General features: G+C 35.7%; 1 protein-coding gene, 1 long non-coding RNA gene and 1 pseudogene across 7 annotated transcripts in view; 1 reads left to right on the top strand and 2 right to left on the bottom strand.

The window, feature by feature from the left end:
- Window positions 1-17,168, top strand: part of LOC120432641 (nephrin) — a 413,331-nt gene that overhangs the window by 326,047 nt on the left and 70,116 nt on the right. For all 6 annotated transcript variants that reach the window (XM_039597887.2, XM_039597888.2, XM_039597886.2 and 3 more), the window contains exons 7-9: window positions 1,550-1,840; window positions 5,701-5,868; window positions 10,593-10,724. In XM_039597887.2, coding sequence (XP_039453821.1) covers window positions 1,550-1,840; window positions 5,701-5,868; window positions 10,593-10,724 — 591 coding nt within the window. The remainder of the gene's footprint in view (window positions 1-1,549; window positions 1,841-5,700; window positions 5,869-10,592; window positions 10,725-17,168) is intronic.
- On the bottom strand, window positions 5,788-10,645 carry LOC128093173 (uncharacterized). The gene is made up of 3 exons (XR_008212300.1): window positions 10,513-10,645; window positions 10,355-10,448; window positions 5,788-5,906 (listed from the first exon to the last, which is right to left on the bottom strand). It is a non-coding gene; the product is annotated as an uncharacterized LOC128093173 (long non-coding RNA).
- Window positions 13,450-14,963, bottom strand: LOC120432643 (60S ribosomal protein L6-like; annotated as a pseudogene).

Below are 17,168 nucleotides of genomic sequence, written 5' to 3'. Positions count from 1 at the left end.
GTCGTCCTTCGCTATTGCCGGAAGGCTGAAAAACTCTCAACACAACTACCAACAGCTCTTCGCCTTTGAAATTGTGCAGCGCTGCAATTCGCAGCCCCAAGACGGTCCCTTCGGGGAATGGGACTCTTCGTTGGCACGTCCTTTCGCCGCGTCGTCATCGTTGTGTAATTTCAACGGGGAAGAAGAAGTCGACGAAGAAGTCAAAGAAATCCGCTACAAATAAGAAAAGTGATTGAGTAGCTCTCAGTGGTTTTCAATGTGCAGCTTGCAGAAGGAAACGGAGTTCTGGGACGTGACCGAGGCGCCGGCTCCTCCCAAGTCGCAGTCCTTGGCCAAGGAATTGTGCAACCATTAGCGCGCGCGATAGACAAGCGCAATTTAATGGTTATTTGAGGGAGGGCCAGCAGCACACTATACAGGACTTGGCAATACGAACGCGGACGGAAAACGAGTTCAAGTCCCAGAGTCCTATTGCTATGTAGGTAAGCTGGGGCGAACGTGACGATCGGAAGACGACAACACCTCCAAGACCGGCTAACCCAAGAGGTTGCGGTAAATGTTGCATGAAAATACAGTCAACTTCTGACTGGCTGTGGATGATGCTGACGGTGGCGTGGAACCGATGGGGCACTAAACAGGCGATTGAGAGCGAACGTGATTTGCATGTGCAGCAGCAGCAGCAATAGTTGCGATTTTCCGTTGGGGGATTTCTTGGGATTTTTGGCAGGATTTTTGGTTTTGGAAACTGGATTTGATTTGCTATTGAAGGGTTGTTTTGCCTCAATTTATGTTGGAGAATAATTCGGAAATTTTTATAGATTTCTTCACTAATTCCAAACTACATTAGGCAAAAAATCTATTTAGGCTAAACTTCACAAATTAAGTTCTCCAACTCCCCTTTCCAACAAAACTTCAAAATTGCGAGCTTTCTCCACCCAAAGAGTTGACGCCCAGCAATGGTCTCCCAATCAAGTGACGCCTTCACCATCACTTCCCCAGCATCATTTCCACTCAATTTTCCCCGGTCCTCGCCGGTGGCGGCATGCGACACTCCTTATCAGTTCCCAAATTTTGCGTGGGGGTGTGGAGGCGTCGTCTGTCATAAAAACTCACTTCCTTACTTTCTGGCCAGGACTTCGAAGGAGAAAGCTTTCTTGGTTGACTTGGTGCGTGAAAAGTTGACGGCGCATAAATTTTATAACAATGAGATAAGAAATTAATTTCTGAAATCATGGCGAGAAAAACGGGGTTGGGCTGGGGAATTTTAAGGCTAGCAAACTTGAGAGGCAATTTTATTAACTGCCAGGACACGCCGAAAGTGCGAAGGAATTTCCGGCGGCACGACGAGTTTGACGCCCACTTGAAATCGTGATGCCAGGCGTCGCGACGCCACAGCGTTACTTGAGGACGTCAGGGTGGGTTTTGATACCCTTTCTATTTTTAGCTTGTTCAAACCCACCGCGCCCCAAGCTTTCTCTGGCTGCTTTTGACAAATTTTAATTAAAATTGATTTATTGATTAACGAAACATTCCATTCCTCATTCCACAGATCCCCCCGGAGCGCCGTACATCGAGGGCTACACCCAGGGCGAAACGCTGCGGCGCGGCCAGACGGTGGAGCTGATTTGCCGGAGCCGTGGGGGAAATCCACCCGCCCAGCTCATCTGGTACAAGAACGGGGCCCAGGTCCGGATGGCGTACCGGACGTCCGAGCGGCTGTCCGAGAACATTTACTCGTTTGTGGCCGAAGCGGGAGACAACAAGGCCAAGCTGCGGTGCGAAGCGAACAACGTGATGGCACCGGCGCCGCTCAAAACGGAAGTTACGCTGAGTGTGTTGTGTGAGTATTGAAATTTAGGATCTATAAAATGAGAAATTTCGAGTTTAAAAATTCAAGGTTACATTCTTTTTACTAACATAAAGAGAAATAATGTTTGATTACTTGTTAACTTATTAAAACAACTTAACTGTTTTAAGTTAAGTGATTGTAGATAGGCCATAAGATCACAGTTGATGTTCTGTCAAGTTCCTAGTCATCTGATATAGTACACATAACAAAATTGAACCGTAATACAGAGTAGGAAAAAAATAAAAGGGAATTTCCTATCAATCTTACATTATTTTATTTTATTATTTTGAATCAAAAAAATGATAATAGATCATTTGATTTTTTTTATTGTTTTCTCAAAACTTATTTTATAAAAAGAAGCTAAAAAAAATCATTTAGAATCATTTTCAAATTTCAGTTTTTCAAATATTTGAACTCTTGTGATTGTTTTTTTTTTTTGTATTAATAAAAGGTTTTGTTCTCGTAAAAATATTTTTTGCAATTCCGTCGTGAAACTACTTACTTTTCCTGTCATTCTTGAACGACGAAATAGCCTACTTTTCTGTACCAAAAATAACAGAATCGAATAGCAACACTTTTCAAAATAAATGCTGAAAAGTTCTACTTTTCAGCACTGAAATGGGTGCTGAAAAGTTGAACTTTTCAGCACTTGTTTTGAAAAGTAACACTTTTCAACATTTTTTTTGATTTAAACGATTTATTGACGAAATACATGAAAATTTGACTTGAAATTTCACTCAATGGGTGTTTTTCGGAATTGCAAAAAATGTTGTATGGAACTCGTTGCAAAACTTGATTTTTTCAGCACTCGTCGTATTTATCCAACTCGGTGAACCTCGTTGGATAAATGTACGACTCGTGCTGAAAAAATCCTCTTTTTGCAACTTGTTGCATAAACTACTATTTTATGATTAGTCCAATATGTTTTTTAAACTAATGATTGACCTACAAAAAATTGAAAAAAAAAATCTAGTTGACACAGTCTAGACTCGATTATCCGGAGTCTTCGAAAAAATTCACTTTGGATAATTGAATCACGAAAAAACTTTTTTTTTTTGCTATCGTATTTTTGATTGTCGAGCTTAAGTACGACCCCTTAACTACTCTAATGTGATAAGGAATTTTTAAATCCAAGATGGTAGCTAAAATGGCAGAGTTGAGATATTGAAAAAAATATATGGTAATTTTTAAGGCGTTTAACCATCAACATTTAACTAAAGTTGGGTTGTACAATTCGAATTTGATATTAAAAGCAAAACAAAAAATTCTTTTTTCATGATTCAATTATCCGAAGTCCGATACAAACCCTCGGATAATTGAACTTTCAAAAATTATTCGCTTTTTCAAAGACAAAGTCTTCAAGGCCAATTTTGTGTCAGGAAATAATATGAGATTTACATTTAAAAATATGAAAATTTTATCGTTTTCGGTGTAACTAGATTTTTTACGCATAAATTTAAGCGAAGTTACAAAAAAGATAAATGTAAACCTATAAATTTTAAACTCGCCATTTGTTTAAATTTGTTTTTACCGTAAATAACTGTCCTGCACTTAATTTTTGAAGGTTGGAATTTTTTGTTGAATATTACTTTTTTTCGATGTAATTAACTTGAATTGATGTGTAAATTGTGCAGTTCAGCATAAAAAGATGTAATGTTTAAATGTATTGAGAAAAAATTAATCAAAGATAAAGATTTAAACAGACTGAAACAAGAAAATTAGCGTCATTTAAAACAATTTTTAGGGATTACAATTTTTTTATATAAAAACAAAACTTTATATCTAGAGTTTTTTTTAAAGTCCTATAAACATATGAAACACAATAACTTATTGGACCTTTTCAATAAAATTCTGGATTTTTTTTATTTCCTATATAAATGCACGCAGTTAAAAAAATGTTTAAATTTCGATGGTGTTAAATTACATCTTTTTTATTGTAATTTCACCACAATTCAGACTGAAAAAGTGACAAAAACTAGGACAACGGGTAAATTTAAACATTTTCAGGTAAAATATGTACCTATTCCAAGATGTTATTTTACCGTGATTGATTTAACTGTACAAGAAAATGCATGTATTTGTGTTTTCAGTTGCTTTGAAAGTTTTATATTATTTATCAATTAGATCTGAATATATTTTGAAAAGTATTTTGCACAATAAAAGAAGATCTTTTTTAAGACAGTTCATAAATTATATTTCTCTAATTTTCCGCTTTTAAATGTTGAAATTTTTAAAATATTTTTTTCCCTTGTTTTTGAGCCAATATTGAAACGTGTTGAAATAATAAATACGGTTTTTTAAGCATCTTACTTAAACCTTATTGATTTCGAAAATTTCGGAAAATGTATAATATTTATTTTTTAAACAAACACATTTTTTCTAAATTTTTGGCCCTCAGCTCAAATTGAGATCAATGAGACAAAAATTAAAAATAAAATAAGAAAATGTATCATAAAATGCTTTGAATGCTTGATATTATTTATCAAATAGATCTTAATATATTTTGAAAACATATTTTGGTCAATAAAAAAAGATTGTTTAAAGACAGTTTGTAAATTATTTTTCTCTTATTTTCTGCTCAATAAATGAAAACAATGTATAATATGAACATTTTTTTTATATTTATTTTTCTATGCTTTGTTTTCCATTTTCAACCATATTTAATGAAACTTTTTTGCATAAGACCTGAAATTGAAAACAACTATTTTCATTTTTTCAGCAAAAAGTAATATTAATGTTGTATTGAATATTTGACGCTTTTGAAATGTTAGTCTTGATCCCAAAATTTTCAAAATCGAATAGATCATAAAATTTTACAAATGTTTCCTTTTTCAACATTGAAAATTGGACCATTAGTTGCTGTGAAATGTGCCAAAAAAATGGGGAGGCTGTTTGGATGAGACCTGAAAATTTTAAATTTTCTTGTCTCTTTGCTTTTATTTGCTTTATTTCAGCAAATCAGTAATGGACAATCATGGACACTATTTTAAAATATCGAAGAACTAGATTTTTTCAGTTAAATTTAAACTTGAAGAGACAATATTTTGAAAACTCTTATATGCTCTTATAAAAAACTGTAAAATCCATTTTGATTGCAAATTAAATTTTACATTAAAAATAGATTTTTTTGAGTAAAATAAATATTTCTTCAATTTTTTTTAGACAATTTTAACTTGGTGGCAACATTTTTGCCCACACTTTTATATAGCTCAAAAGTTGCGGTTTTTTGTCCCCTAAACAAATTTCAAAAAAATTAAAGCAAGGTTTTTGGAAAATTGATGTTATGTAAAAAAAGTGAATTAAAAATTCAGAATTTTCCCGTGTACCAATCTTTTCTGAATAGTTCTTATCAATACCTAAAACTTTGCCAAAGACTTGATGTCCAATCAGTAATTTTCTACAAAAGTTACAGATTTTCGAATATTTACGTACCATTTTTGTATGGACAGCTGCCTTGCATGGTTGAACCACTGACACAAAATTGCTTCTTTGTTCATAGGGAAGACCTTCAAAAAGCTTGAGCCAATTAAACAAATATTAATAAAATCCATTTTTGGTTTTGGTGGAAAATTGCTCTACTGTAACTTGAATTATTGTTGAATTGGAGATCTGAAATTCATTTTCTTCTTTGAAATTCCAAAATCCCTCGAAAAAAAACCTTGATGGCTCCACGAAACCTCCAAACTCGATTATCAAAATTCATTTCCAGCTTCTTCGCTCCGCTCATCAAAACATCAAAAAGCCTTATTTCAACCTATAATGAAAACTCAATTTCGCTCCGTCCACCACACATTCCATCACAAACACGCACACACACATCCAATAACGAGAATCCCCCTCTCTCTCCACAGTCGCCCCCACCCACGTGACCATTTCCGGCCCGTCGGAGGCCCGCGTCGGCGATCGGGTCCCGCTGCAGTGCCAAACGGCCCCCTCGAACCCGCCAGCCGAGATCAAGTGGAGCGTCGGTGGCCATCAGTTCAAAAATGCCACCTCGCGGACAATCGAAAGCCCCGAAGGTAAGTGGAGAATCTGCTCCCGCTGGATGCTGCTGCTGCTGAAAAAGGATAACAACGCGCTAGTAATTAGCTTCGGTTCGGCCAGGGTTCGCTGAAATTGGACCAACTTCCGTTCGCCACGCGACGAAGAGGGCGAGGACAGCGTCGAATAAACAAAATCAAGCTTTCGCGGAGTATTAATTTGAGGGGCCCGGCCATCGTTTGGCCTGGCGGCAGTGTTGCCAGCAGTGGAGGACCGAGAACGTGATTTTGGATCGATTCTGGTCGAACGAACGAGGATGGACCCCCTTTGGCGTAATTTATTTGATTGGAACGCTGTTTCTCATTATCCATATTTCAATTTATGTCCGTTCGCGTTGCGAAGCGCGTTTCGGAGATTTCCAGGAACGGAACGGTAGGACAACCGAGCCGGGCCATCGATGACCTTTTTGACTGGCAACCACGGAAGCGGAAGCTTTCGGAAATCAAAGAGCCGCGGGCAATTTCGGGTTGGGATCGAATTATTTAACAGCTCGTCGATGGGAGTCGCATATGCGTTTCAGAGCAACTTCCCCCAGAAATAGATAATTTTAGAATTTTCAAAATTTCCCCAACGTTGCAGTAACATCCATCTAGCTGAAGTCTCGAGCCGAGAACAGAGGAGTCGGCAATTCATCACTTAAACTCAAAACTCTTCCCGGTGGCCCCAGGTGCCGCAGCCTGACACTACTGACACATATCCTTGGAGCGGGGCACATGAACGCGAATCTCGTCAATCAAGCTGCTGCCGTCAGCGCACACACACAGTGCGCAGTACAATTACAACGGCAAATAGGGCCTCCTCCCATCGGTCTCCTCTGCCACGAATTAGTTTTGCTGCTACGACCCTGGCTTTTCGAAGCTGCGCTGGTGGAGGCACACACTGGGATGCAGTGTGGGGACTAGGGTAGTTGGATAATAATAGACATTTAAAAAACATTTTTTTTCATAACAATTTTAAAACTTCATTTTTTTCCACAATATTTTTTGAAATTTTAGCTTAATTGGGACTTTGAGTAAGCTAAGATATTTTTCTATTTTATTTTTAGAGTTTTTCATTTAAATTACCCAAAATGTTCCCTAAGTATTTTTTGTTGCCATATAACATTATAACATTTTAAAACATGTTCGAATCAATCACATTGTAGAGAACAGTTTTCTCAACAAATTTTCATTCAAAAGTATCAATTTTGGTTTAATATAAGCCGAGATATACCCAATTTTGTAAAATAACAAGTGACTTCATCCAAAATTTCTGGATTTCATTCCCATTCAAACGATGGACACTGCCTACTTAGATATTATTGATGATGAAAATGTTTTGTTAAACGTGAAAATTATTTTAATTATTTTATCAGAATCATAAAAAAACTCAGTAGGCAGTGTTAATCGTTAGAATGGGAATTAAATCCTGAAATTTTGAAGAATGTGACTATTTATTTTACGTAATTGGGTATATCTCTGATTATATTGAACCAAAATTAATTCTTTTCTATGGAAATTGTTCAGAAAACTGTTTTCTATAATGAGATTGTTTCGAAAATGTTTTAAAATATCATAGTGTTATAAGGCAGAGGATTAAAAAATAATTTTGGGATCCTTTTGGGTTACAAATATTTTTTAAATCAAATACTCTGAGTCTAGCAGTGTTTTATTCTCGAATTTGTATCCTTGTTGCTGTATTTTCATAGCAAATTGTAAATACAAAGAAAAGATTTTTATTTTGTCAGTTTATTTGAGGTTTTCACCTAGGAATTTGTGGTTATTTCAAACACAGCAGGAAATCTGGTAAATTTTGTTTGGAAACTTTTTATTGGAGGTAAAACATTGGACAAATATGTTATTTAGAGTCTCTTGAGGCATACTCATAAGAAAGTTGATGGATATGAACATGAGCCCATCGATTTGAATCAACATTTCTGATGAAAAAACCTATAAAATCGAAATAAAATTTTCCAAAAAAAAGTTGCATCCCGACGAAATATTTCACCGGACTGCAAAATGCCGGGAAAGAGCCTTTCTTGCGTGGTGCCAAATATCTGACTTGCTGAATTTTTTATCTTAATGTTCTCGGAAAAATACCCCGTGAAATCAATTTTAAAGAAAAACAAAACTGCAAAATATATTTTTTTTATCTTCAATGAAACAAGATTATTAAATTCAGCATGGTTCTAGTGATTATATAAAAAAGAGTAATTGACTCCCCAAATGCGACATTATAGATTAAAATTATAAATAATTACACTCTTTTAACATCTAATTCGATATTATTAAATAAAAATAAGATCCGTTCGATCTAGAAAAGCCCCTCTGCAGAGTACATGTATTCGTGCTGAATAGTGTACTTTATTAAACCAAGCAAAGCTTTTTTAAAAAAAGCTTAATTTTTACATAAATAATTTTATTAGGTTGTCCATTTTTTGGAATTAAATTTCCTGGGATTCCGACAAGTATTTTTAAATCCAGGAAATTCTTTCATGAAAACCATTTATAATTAAATTTATCAAGTTTTTAAAGTTGAAATGTAGACTACAATTTGAGTAAAAACAGCATTTTTTAGATAGCTTATAAACATTTAAACTTTATTTCTCAATATTCAATTGATCATTTTTTTTCAAGTTTAATTCAGATTAAATAAAAAAAATATAAATAAAATTCTTTGGCTTATATTTGCATGGGACAAGAGATTCCTAAAAATAAAATAAATTTATGTCTTTGAAAATGTCCAAAAACGAAAAGAAATGGAAACCAAATAAAGATATCTAGCCAATGGTAAATTTAATATGAAATTTGAATTTTGTGTGAACTACAGTCTGAATAGGGACAGCAGATTTTTCAGCACTAAATTTGGAAATCATTGTGCTTATTTTGTTTTTACGATCCTTTTTTTTAACAGAAATAAAACAAAAATATGAAAACACTGAGCAAAAAGAAATGATTCTGCATCTGTTTCAATTCGTTACATTTGTCCTGATTTGCCTCGAATGCCGGTATGAAAAAATAAATGATAAAATATGAGAATTTGTTTCGAGTTATGAAATATTAATATTCGTAAATGAAATACCCAACCTTTTCAAAAACTACAAGATTAAATAGAACAAATTTAAAATGTTAGGCATTTTTTGGATCTTTACACTAAGCCAAAAACAAATTGATTGGCTAATGCTTTAAAAATTCCATGGAGAACTTAGTATTCAACTGTTCCACTATTTCACGACCAAATCAGAATTTCCAGACAAAAAAATGATTTGTTTTTGAATTTCGAGATAACTGGGACAAAATATATAAAGTCTGAGAAATTTCGAGATGGACCCACTAGTTTTGACTGACAAGTTTTGTGCTAGAGACCAATTCCATCCCATATTTTGAAGAAAAAAAATCGTTCGAACTTATAGAAAAAAATGCTTAGTTTACTGTAAATCAAACAAGATATTTGAGTGATTAACATAATCATGAAAGTTTAATTCAGTTTTATTTAAGAAAAATAATGAACAAAATTGTCACAAAGACAATAAAATAAATAAAAAAGTTCCCTCAAAGAGCACTTAGCTAGCAAAATCTAAACGTAGAAATATGTACCCTCCCTGCAAAGGCTTATGAATTGATCTCAGTTGAAAGGTTCTCCAAATCTCTGAATTGCAAATGTAATATCCTGGAACGGAACTGCTAAATTCTAATAAAAACTCAAATTGAAATTGAAACTGACAATAAAATAAAATGATTTTTGCTACTTACTTCAAATAAAGATAATAATTTCAAGTTAAAACTGAGCAAATAATTCTTTGAATCTGCGAAAAAAATACAAGTGGCAATTGTAAACGGAACACTAATTTAACAGAAATGATTTTAACAGTCTAGCTTTTCGCATTTTAAAATCAACGAAATTTTTGTAATGGAAATTAAAACTTAAAAAAAAACATTGAAAGTATGTTTTACCAAAGATAATTAAATAATATTCTTTCTTTGAAAACAAACAAACCATCAACTTTCTTTCGTGGTCACTGTTGCAAGTTTCTACACTTTTTTATAATAAGCAAGATTTTACATTATTTTTTTTCTAATTAAAAAAAAAGTTTCAAAACGAGCGCTTAATTGTTAAATTTTACTTGAAAAATGATAACAAACTGAAAACATTTCTTTTTTTAATCATTATTGAAACCTTGAAGCTTGTTCCACAATTGACCGCCAACCCTAACACTGTTCCCCCTTAACCAAACTCAAACTTTGCACGCTCACAACTCACAGCTCTCGCATCAGCCGAGCGAGAGTCCTATTTATCTTGGACCATATCGCGAAGCATCTGGCCTGCCGTTGGCCGTGCGTGCGTGCGTGCGTGCCCCCATTTACAACAATAGAGTCTGTCAGCGTGAAATTTTATCACGCATCCGAGTGTCCAAGTCCCGTTTTCGCTGGCCTTCGGAAGGAAGCCCCTGCTCGCTCGCTGGCTCGAGTGTAATAAAATATTTACCCAAATTCATCACCGACGAAGGGGGGCTCTGGTCGTTCAGGACTTGGTACAGGTCCCGGGTCGTCTCCTATTGCACGGCATCCAGCAGCAGCAGCTGCAACCAGTGAATATGTATGAATTGTTGATATAACCGATTTGTATTTGTCTTTTATCTATACTTCAAACAACAACCCACTACTCATCGTCGGAACACCGAAACGGTCACGGAACGCGCACCCGGAACATGGAAACTGTATAGGCGGCTGGATCACGACCTCGAACATCACGGCCCCGGTGGACACCAGCAAGCGCTCTCTGGTGGTCATCTGCCACGGGCTCAACATGCAGCTGACGGAGAACGTCGTCTCGACCCACACGGTCAACATACTGCGTAAGTTTTTGCCTTCTCACTCTCTCTCTCTCTCTACGCCCTTCTTGCAAAACCGTTCTAACGTTGCGTGTTTTGATTATAGGGGCAGGGGGGGCAGAATGGCCCATGGGGGCAGAATGGGCCACCCTTGGTTTTGGGCTTTAGAATGGATTTAGACCAACTGTAAGGCAAGGATCTTATAAAGGACGTCAAATAACTTCACCATACCGAAAACGACGTTTGAATTCATTGTATTCTTGGAATTATGAGCAAAAATGTGAATTTATTAGAAAAACCACGCAAATGTTGTTTATTTCGAGGTTTTTAAATAAGCTTTCTGAAAAGTTGGATTGTTTGAAAAATTTTGCTCAATGCTTATAACGATACTAGATGTTACTACCAAGGTATACAAACAACAACGGAACCTTGAAATCATTTAGAGGCTTGGTGGTGGAAGTGTTAAATTAAAATCCACTTGGGGGCAGAATGGACCACCCTTATCCTGCCTTATAAAAACAATCAAAAGTTATGAAATTTGGATTAAATGGATTATTTCACTCCTGGTTGCTTCACAAATAACGTTTAAAGCAACATTAGTTGATTTTTTAGTTGTTTTGATGATTATTTGTAAAAATAGTGTCCTTTTTAACATATTAACACTATTTTCAAAAATCTTTGTTTTGGTAAGTGACTATTTTTATTAAAGTGGTCTAACTTCATGGAAACTATGTTAGAAAGGTCCCTTAAGTCATTTATTATCTCCCTTCAACGTTGTATTAGACAAAATGGCTTGTTTTCTAAGGTGGCCCATTCTGCCCCGCAGGGTGGCCCATTCTGCCCCGCACCCTGGAAAAGTAGTCGAAAAAACTTTTTTTTAAAAGTGGCTCAAAAATAGTTTTAAGCTAAAAAATTTCATCAACCAAGTATACAACATTGAAGGGAACATCCCAAAGCATAAGCCTACTACACTGAATTCATAAGTTTTCATGTTTTTCTATGGTTTTTGGCACATTTTACTTAGGCGGGCCATTCTGCCCCCCCTGCCCCTATTTCATCCTTTTCCTCCTGGGGTTACAAAATCCGATCCTATTCCCTCTTCAAATTCTGTTTTAGATTTAAAAAATGACAAATTTTCGTTGACTAAAATTGACAAATTTGATGAAAATTGTGAAAATTATCAAAAAATTTATAAACTTGAACCCACCGTGTAGGAAGGATCCCAGCTGGCCAAGTTCGCATGTGCCAGCGAAGTTCTCTTCTCCCCTGACTACTTTACCATGTTTGACGCTGGAACGATGTTCCTAGAGGCCTCTTCTGGTTCAAACTTCAAGTATGGATGCGTGTATGGATGGTGAAGGCTAGTAGAGTAGAGTTCTCGAAATTGATCTTGGGGCTGTCCGTGGACGGACCAACCGTGTCCACTTTTACCGTTCAGGGAGGTTCAGTTGGGCAAGGATCAAAAGCACTTGAGAGTTTAAATCATATCAGATCATATTTTTCCTAAAATTTGTGGAAAAAATCTTTACGAACATCCATTTTAAACGAAAATTACTTGCAATTGTAGCAAAAATGATACTGAAAATTGAATAAATAAAATTTAACAGTGACTCATTTAGAAATATCTTCATATTTCCGGAGAATTTTGTACGTTATGTCCACGCATCCTTCCTCGCTTGTAGATTTTGTGAAATGTAATCCATTCACAGAATTCTCTCTGCGGTTAATGCAACTCAGTAGTCCTGGCCACATTTATGAGTGTATTACAGCTCGGGGATGCTTGAATGTGTGTGCTTGTGTTCACAGCAAAAAAAGTAGTTATCCAGCTGCGTGTAAAAGGCCTGGGTGTAAAATAAATTTTGCATTATTTTATGAAATTCTATGTAATATTACACCCCGAAAAATGTAGCCCATCAGTTCGGGAAACCTACTTGACCGAAATGTCAAGCTCATATATGCGTTTATCCTTTCAATTCTTCATCGGTCTGATGGCCGAGCGGGCTAAGGCGCCAGTCCGTACTGTTGGTGCTGGGTTTGAATCCCGTCAGTTGCAACATTTTTTGGGATTACAAAAATTGTACATGCAGTGTGTAATATTAAGTGTCTTTTTCGACGAAGGTGATGTGCATGCTTTTGAATGCGATTTTAATACCGGATTTTTTGCTGTGTTCGATTGATTAGATTATTTTAGATCATTTCAAAATACCCGTAAAAATTTTCAAAAAATTACTGCATCGAAAAGAACATAGATTTAACATTAATTAGCATTCATAATTGAAAAACTTCATCGTCACTTTTTCATGTGATGAATTTTGTAAAATTTAACTTTAGACATTTATTTTTTTAACTTTTAACAGCCATAATTTTCAAATTTACCTTATCTAATTTTACAGACATTTTGGAAATTTCAATTTCAGAAAAATCTGCAAAAATATCTCTGAAGCGCAGCATAAATTTAACGCTATATTTATCAAGAGTAGAATCAGTAGTATAAGTGAAAAAGAATTTGTCTGGTTTTCAGCAAAAAAGAAAATAGGAAATCAGAAAAGTTTAGACATAACTCCATTTGAAGCCGTTTTTTGTAATAGTTGACATTAATAGTTCCAAAAAATAAATTTTTTCAGTATATTTTTCCTAAACTTTTAGGTTTTTCGCCTATTTATGCACAGAAAAAAAAATTCCGGTAAATTTACATCATTTATGATGTACCAAAAGTGCACGTCATTAATTATGCTAATTTACATTATATTCATTGTAAATTTACGTTTCATCCAACGTAAATGTGCCGAAGAAAAACATTTCGAAACCGTGTAAATTTCCGATGAAAATAACGTAAATTTACCCAAACCAAAAAAAATTAGCCCCGTTGAATCTAGAATCCAATGCTTTTGTAGATCGTTGCTTTGGATAGTATACTTTTGGATTGCTTTATGATCAAAATTGAGCATTATACAAACATGTTTCAATACTCAAGAATGTTCATCAAACAATTCGCAAAAGTATAACTTTCAACTATCAATACATCAAAAAGTGTTTGAAAATAGAACCGAAATCTAGATCCAACGGGGCAAAATGGAATAAACAAACAAAGTTTCATTTTTTAACTTCATAGAAGAATTTTAATCTAGTGTGGTGATTTTGCAATACGGAATGTACTTACGCAATTATGTGTTTTGGGGTTACGTCTTTTTTAGGGGTACCATTGGTCGTTAAGTCTCCGTTGACTTAGGAAACACTCAGACTGGTGCTGCACATTACCTAAAAAGAAAGATTCTCCTCTTTAGCTTAATCCTTTGAATGCTTAACATTAAAAAAAATGCTTACGATGGCAAAGACAACGTCGGGTGCACCTTGATGACATTCAGGACCTCGTCGTCGACGGTCTTCTGGTCAGCCTTGCGCTGCTCCGACGGCACGTACTTCACATCCTTTTCAGCGAAGATGTCCTTCTCGGTACAGGTGTTCTTCTTGCAGGCCTAGCGGAAGAAACCTTCGTTGAAGTGCTTCGAGATCTTGGGTTTGCACAGATCGACGCGGGTCTTGGACACGATGACGTAGTTCTGCAAGACACCGGGCGGCTGTGCGGGACTGAACCGGGCGGCTGTGCGGGACTGAACCGGGCGGCTGTGCGGGACCGGCTGCAGAACCGACTTTAGGGTATCAGCAGGACGATGCGATTTCCCTTAGGACGACCGCCTACACGATCAGCACCTTAACCTTATTAAATTTTGGCGTCTTGTGGATGTAGCGCTTATGGTTTCGGAAGCACCACTTGACGGACCGCTTACGGATCAGCGACTTGGTCGGCTTGTTGTTCTTCACCAGCATCTTGTGTTCACCACCGTTCTTCGCACCGCCGATCTTCTTCACCACCGTAATGGCCACCTTGGGCTTCTTCGTGCGGACCATCTTCAGGCTCTTCAGCGAGTAAATCAGTGAACCTGCCCTTCTTAAAACTACGCAATCCATCGGCCAACAGCGCATTCTTGCGGCTCGTGCGCTTCTTTTTGTCACCACCGGTTTTGGCCTTTTCCTCTCGAAATTGTAAATAAGTTTTTAAGACTGTCTTTTCACCTTCATACATTGGAACACAAATCGAACAAAATTTAATTTAATCGTCTCCGCAAAAAAATGACAGCAAACTGTTGTTTGGTGTTTGGTGATGGCCGTTGACGTTTTGTTTCAATGCCATGGCAAATAGACTGGTAAAGGTAGGCATTGAAATGTAGGAGTTGTTGTCGGAGTAAACTGGAAACAATTTTCTCTTGCAGACTTTTTCAAAATAACCATTTAAATACATTTAGAGAATTGGGTACTAAAGCCCTATGTCAATTTTTATGTACAACGGTAAAAGACACGAATAAAAACCATTTATGATCACTTTTTTCATTTTAATGCAAAAAATTTTTTTGACAAGACAACATTTTTTCGATGTATCAACTATGGTCCCCTTGGAACGAGCTGTCAAGTAGGAGCTTTTCTGTCAAGAAGGACCGCGAGGTTAATTTTTCAAAATTGATTTAAAAATCCATTTTAAAAACTTTGTGGTCGTACAAAGGGTCATTGTACTCAGAAAAATAAGCTTTATCGCTGTAAACAATAATATCAGCAATCTAAGCTTCATTTTAGGACCCAATTCTAGAATTCCTATGCAGATAGGACCTTTTGAAAATTTTATCGAGATATAATGTTACATTTAATGTTATCAACTATACCTGGAATTTTCTTATTTTTTGCTTTTTGTGTATTTTTAAACCAACTTTAGTTTAGCCTGTTAAGGCTATGCAAAAACACCCAAAAAGCAAAAAATAAATAAGGTTTTCTAGGCCCAGTGAAAAAAATATAATTTAACTCAAAAATAACGAACTCCTCGTCACAGTGTCGTGATGCAAACAATGATCGAGCTGTAGCTGTCACAGCCCTGCGAAGTATGTTGGCTGACATATCGGGCGGTCAGTCAAAAAAACCAGCTAGAAGTCGCCTGACAAAAAACTTTTGCTAGAAAGAGATAGGAAACCTGATGCAAACAAACGTCCAGCTGTCATGTAAAAATACTTTGAATGTGTTGGTAAATTTCTGACTAGAAAGCCTTATTCGGGTTATTGAACTTTAAAAAAGGAAATACTTATGTCGACAATCGTCTACACAAAATAATCTCAGGAGGCATTTTTTTTTTTAAACTTCAACATTTCATTGGAAATTTGAGTGCAATCAGCTGCGTTTAGAATTATTTTTAGCATGTTTGGGTTGATTTAAAAATCTTTTAATTTTTTTTTTAAATTGTCACAAAATGTTTTTTTCGCAAAAAAATTGTTTTCGTGAAATCTATCATTTTTTGAAAACTAATGATTGCAAAACAACTGAACTAATGAAAATGCATTTTATAACACTTTTTCCATGCAAATGTTGAAACTATAGCTTGTTATTTCTATATTTTTTTATTTTATTATATCAATTCATAAAAGTTTAATGCCCATCCCAAGGTTAAGATATAAATACCTCTATATGTAAGGTATGCACTTCGGAAGAAACCGGTCAAGAAAAATTTCAAATAGGCAGCAGCGGTAGCGAAAGCAAGCCAGAGAGGGTGAAGAAAAGCCCCAAGAAAACGTTCCCTATCTTTTGTTCTGCCTTCCGAAAAACTGTTTCTTGACCCCCTTTCTTTTGAAGAGCATCCCGGCCCATAAACTGAAGTTCTTCCTTGGCCCGATATTATATTACAGTCATCCCACATATTCGGAACACCCACAAATTCGGAACACTTTTGTCGTAATTTGTCAATATAATGCAAAATGCAACTTTTCTGCAGACCCTGCTATTTTTAGGGCCTTTCTTTGGACACTCGCTTGCTATTTCACTAGAAAAAGTAATACTTTTCAAACAAAAACTGCATTTCCAGACTATTTTATCCAGAGCACCAAAACACTGCCTCCAAATTGCCTGTTCCATGATTGTGGGATGTTATTGTGTCTCCCACAATTGTGGAACACCTGAGTTTAACTGATATTTTCACTAAAAAGTTATCAGACCATTCATAAAACATTACTAAGCATGAGTTTTATTGGTTTCAGAGTGCAAAGTCAATTTTTTGTACAAAATATGTACTCCTGAGAGAAAAAAAAGTTTGTTTACATCGTAAGAAAAAAGTTTTCCGAATTTGTGGATTTCAAGGGTCAATGTTTTTCTTTGAAAACTTGATATAAAACGTAAAAATGTACAGCCGGTCTATACATCAATCGAAAGATCGCACGAAAAGCTTTCACATGAAGGTAAAAGCAAATCATTATGTTCAATTATCGATTTTATATGATTTGTTGAACATTGGCCGATCTGTAAACTGTTCCGAATATGAGGGATGACTGTAAAACATAATGAAAAATTTATCATCATTCAATTGGAACAAGTTTTTAATTGTTCAAATAAAAATCTGATGTTTGTTCCGTTTTTATTATACAAGCAAAGGGCTAA

The sequence above is a fragment of the Culex pipiens genome, chromosome 2 (genome assembly GCF_016801865.2).
Source record: "Culex pipiens pallens isolate TS chromosome 2, TS_CPP_V2, whole genome shotgun sequence".
Classification (NCBI taxonomy): domain Eukaryota; kingdom Metazoa; phylum Arthropoda; class Insecta; order Diptera; family Culicidae; genus Culex; species Culex pipiens.
This window is presented reverse-complemented; position numbering and strand designations above follow the sequence as displayed.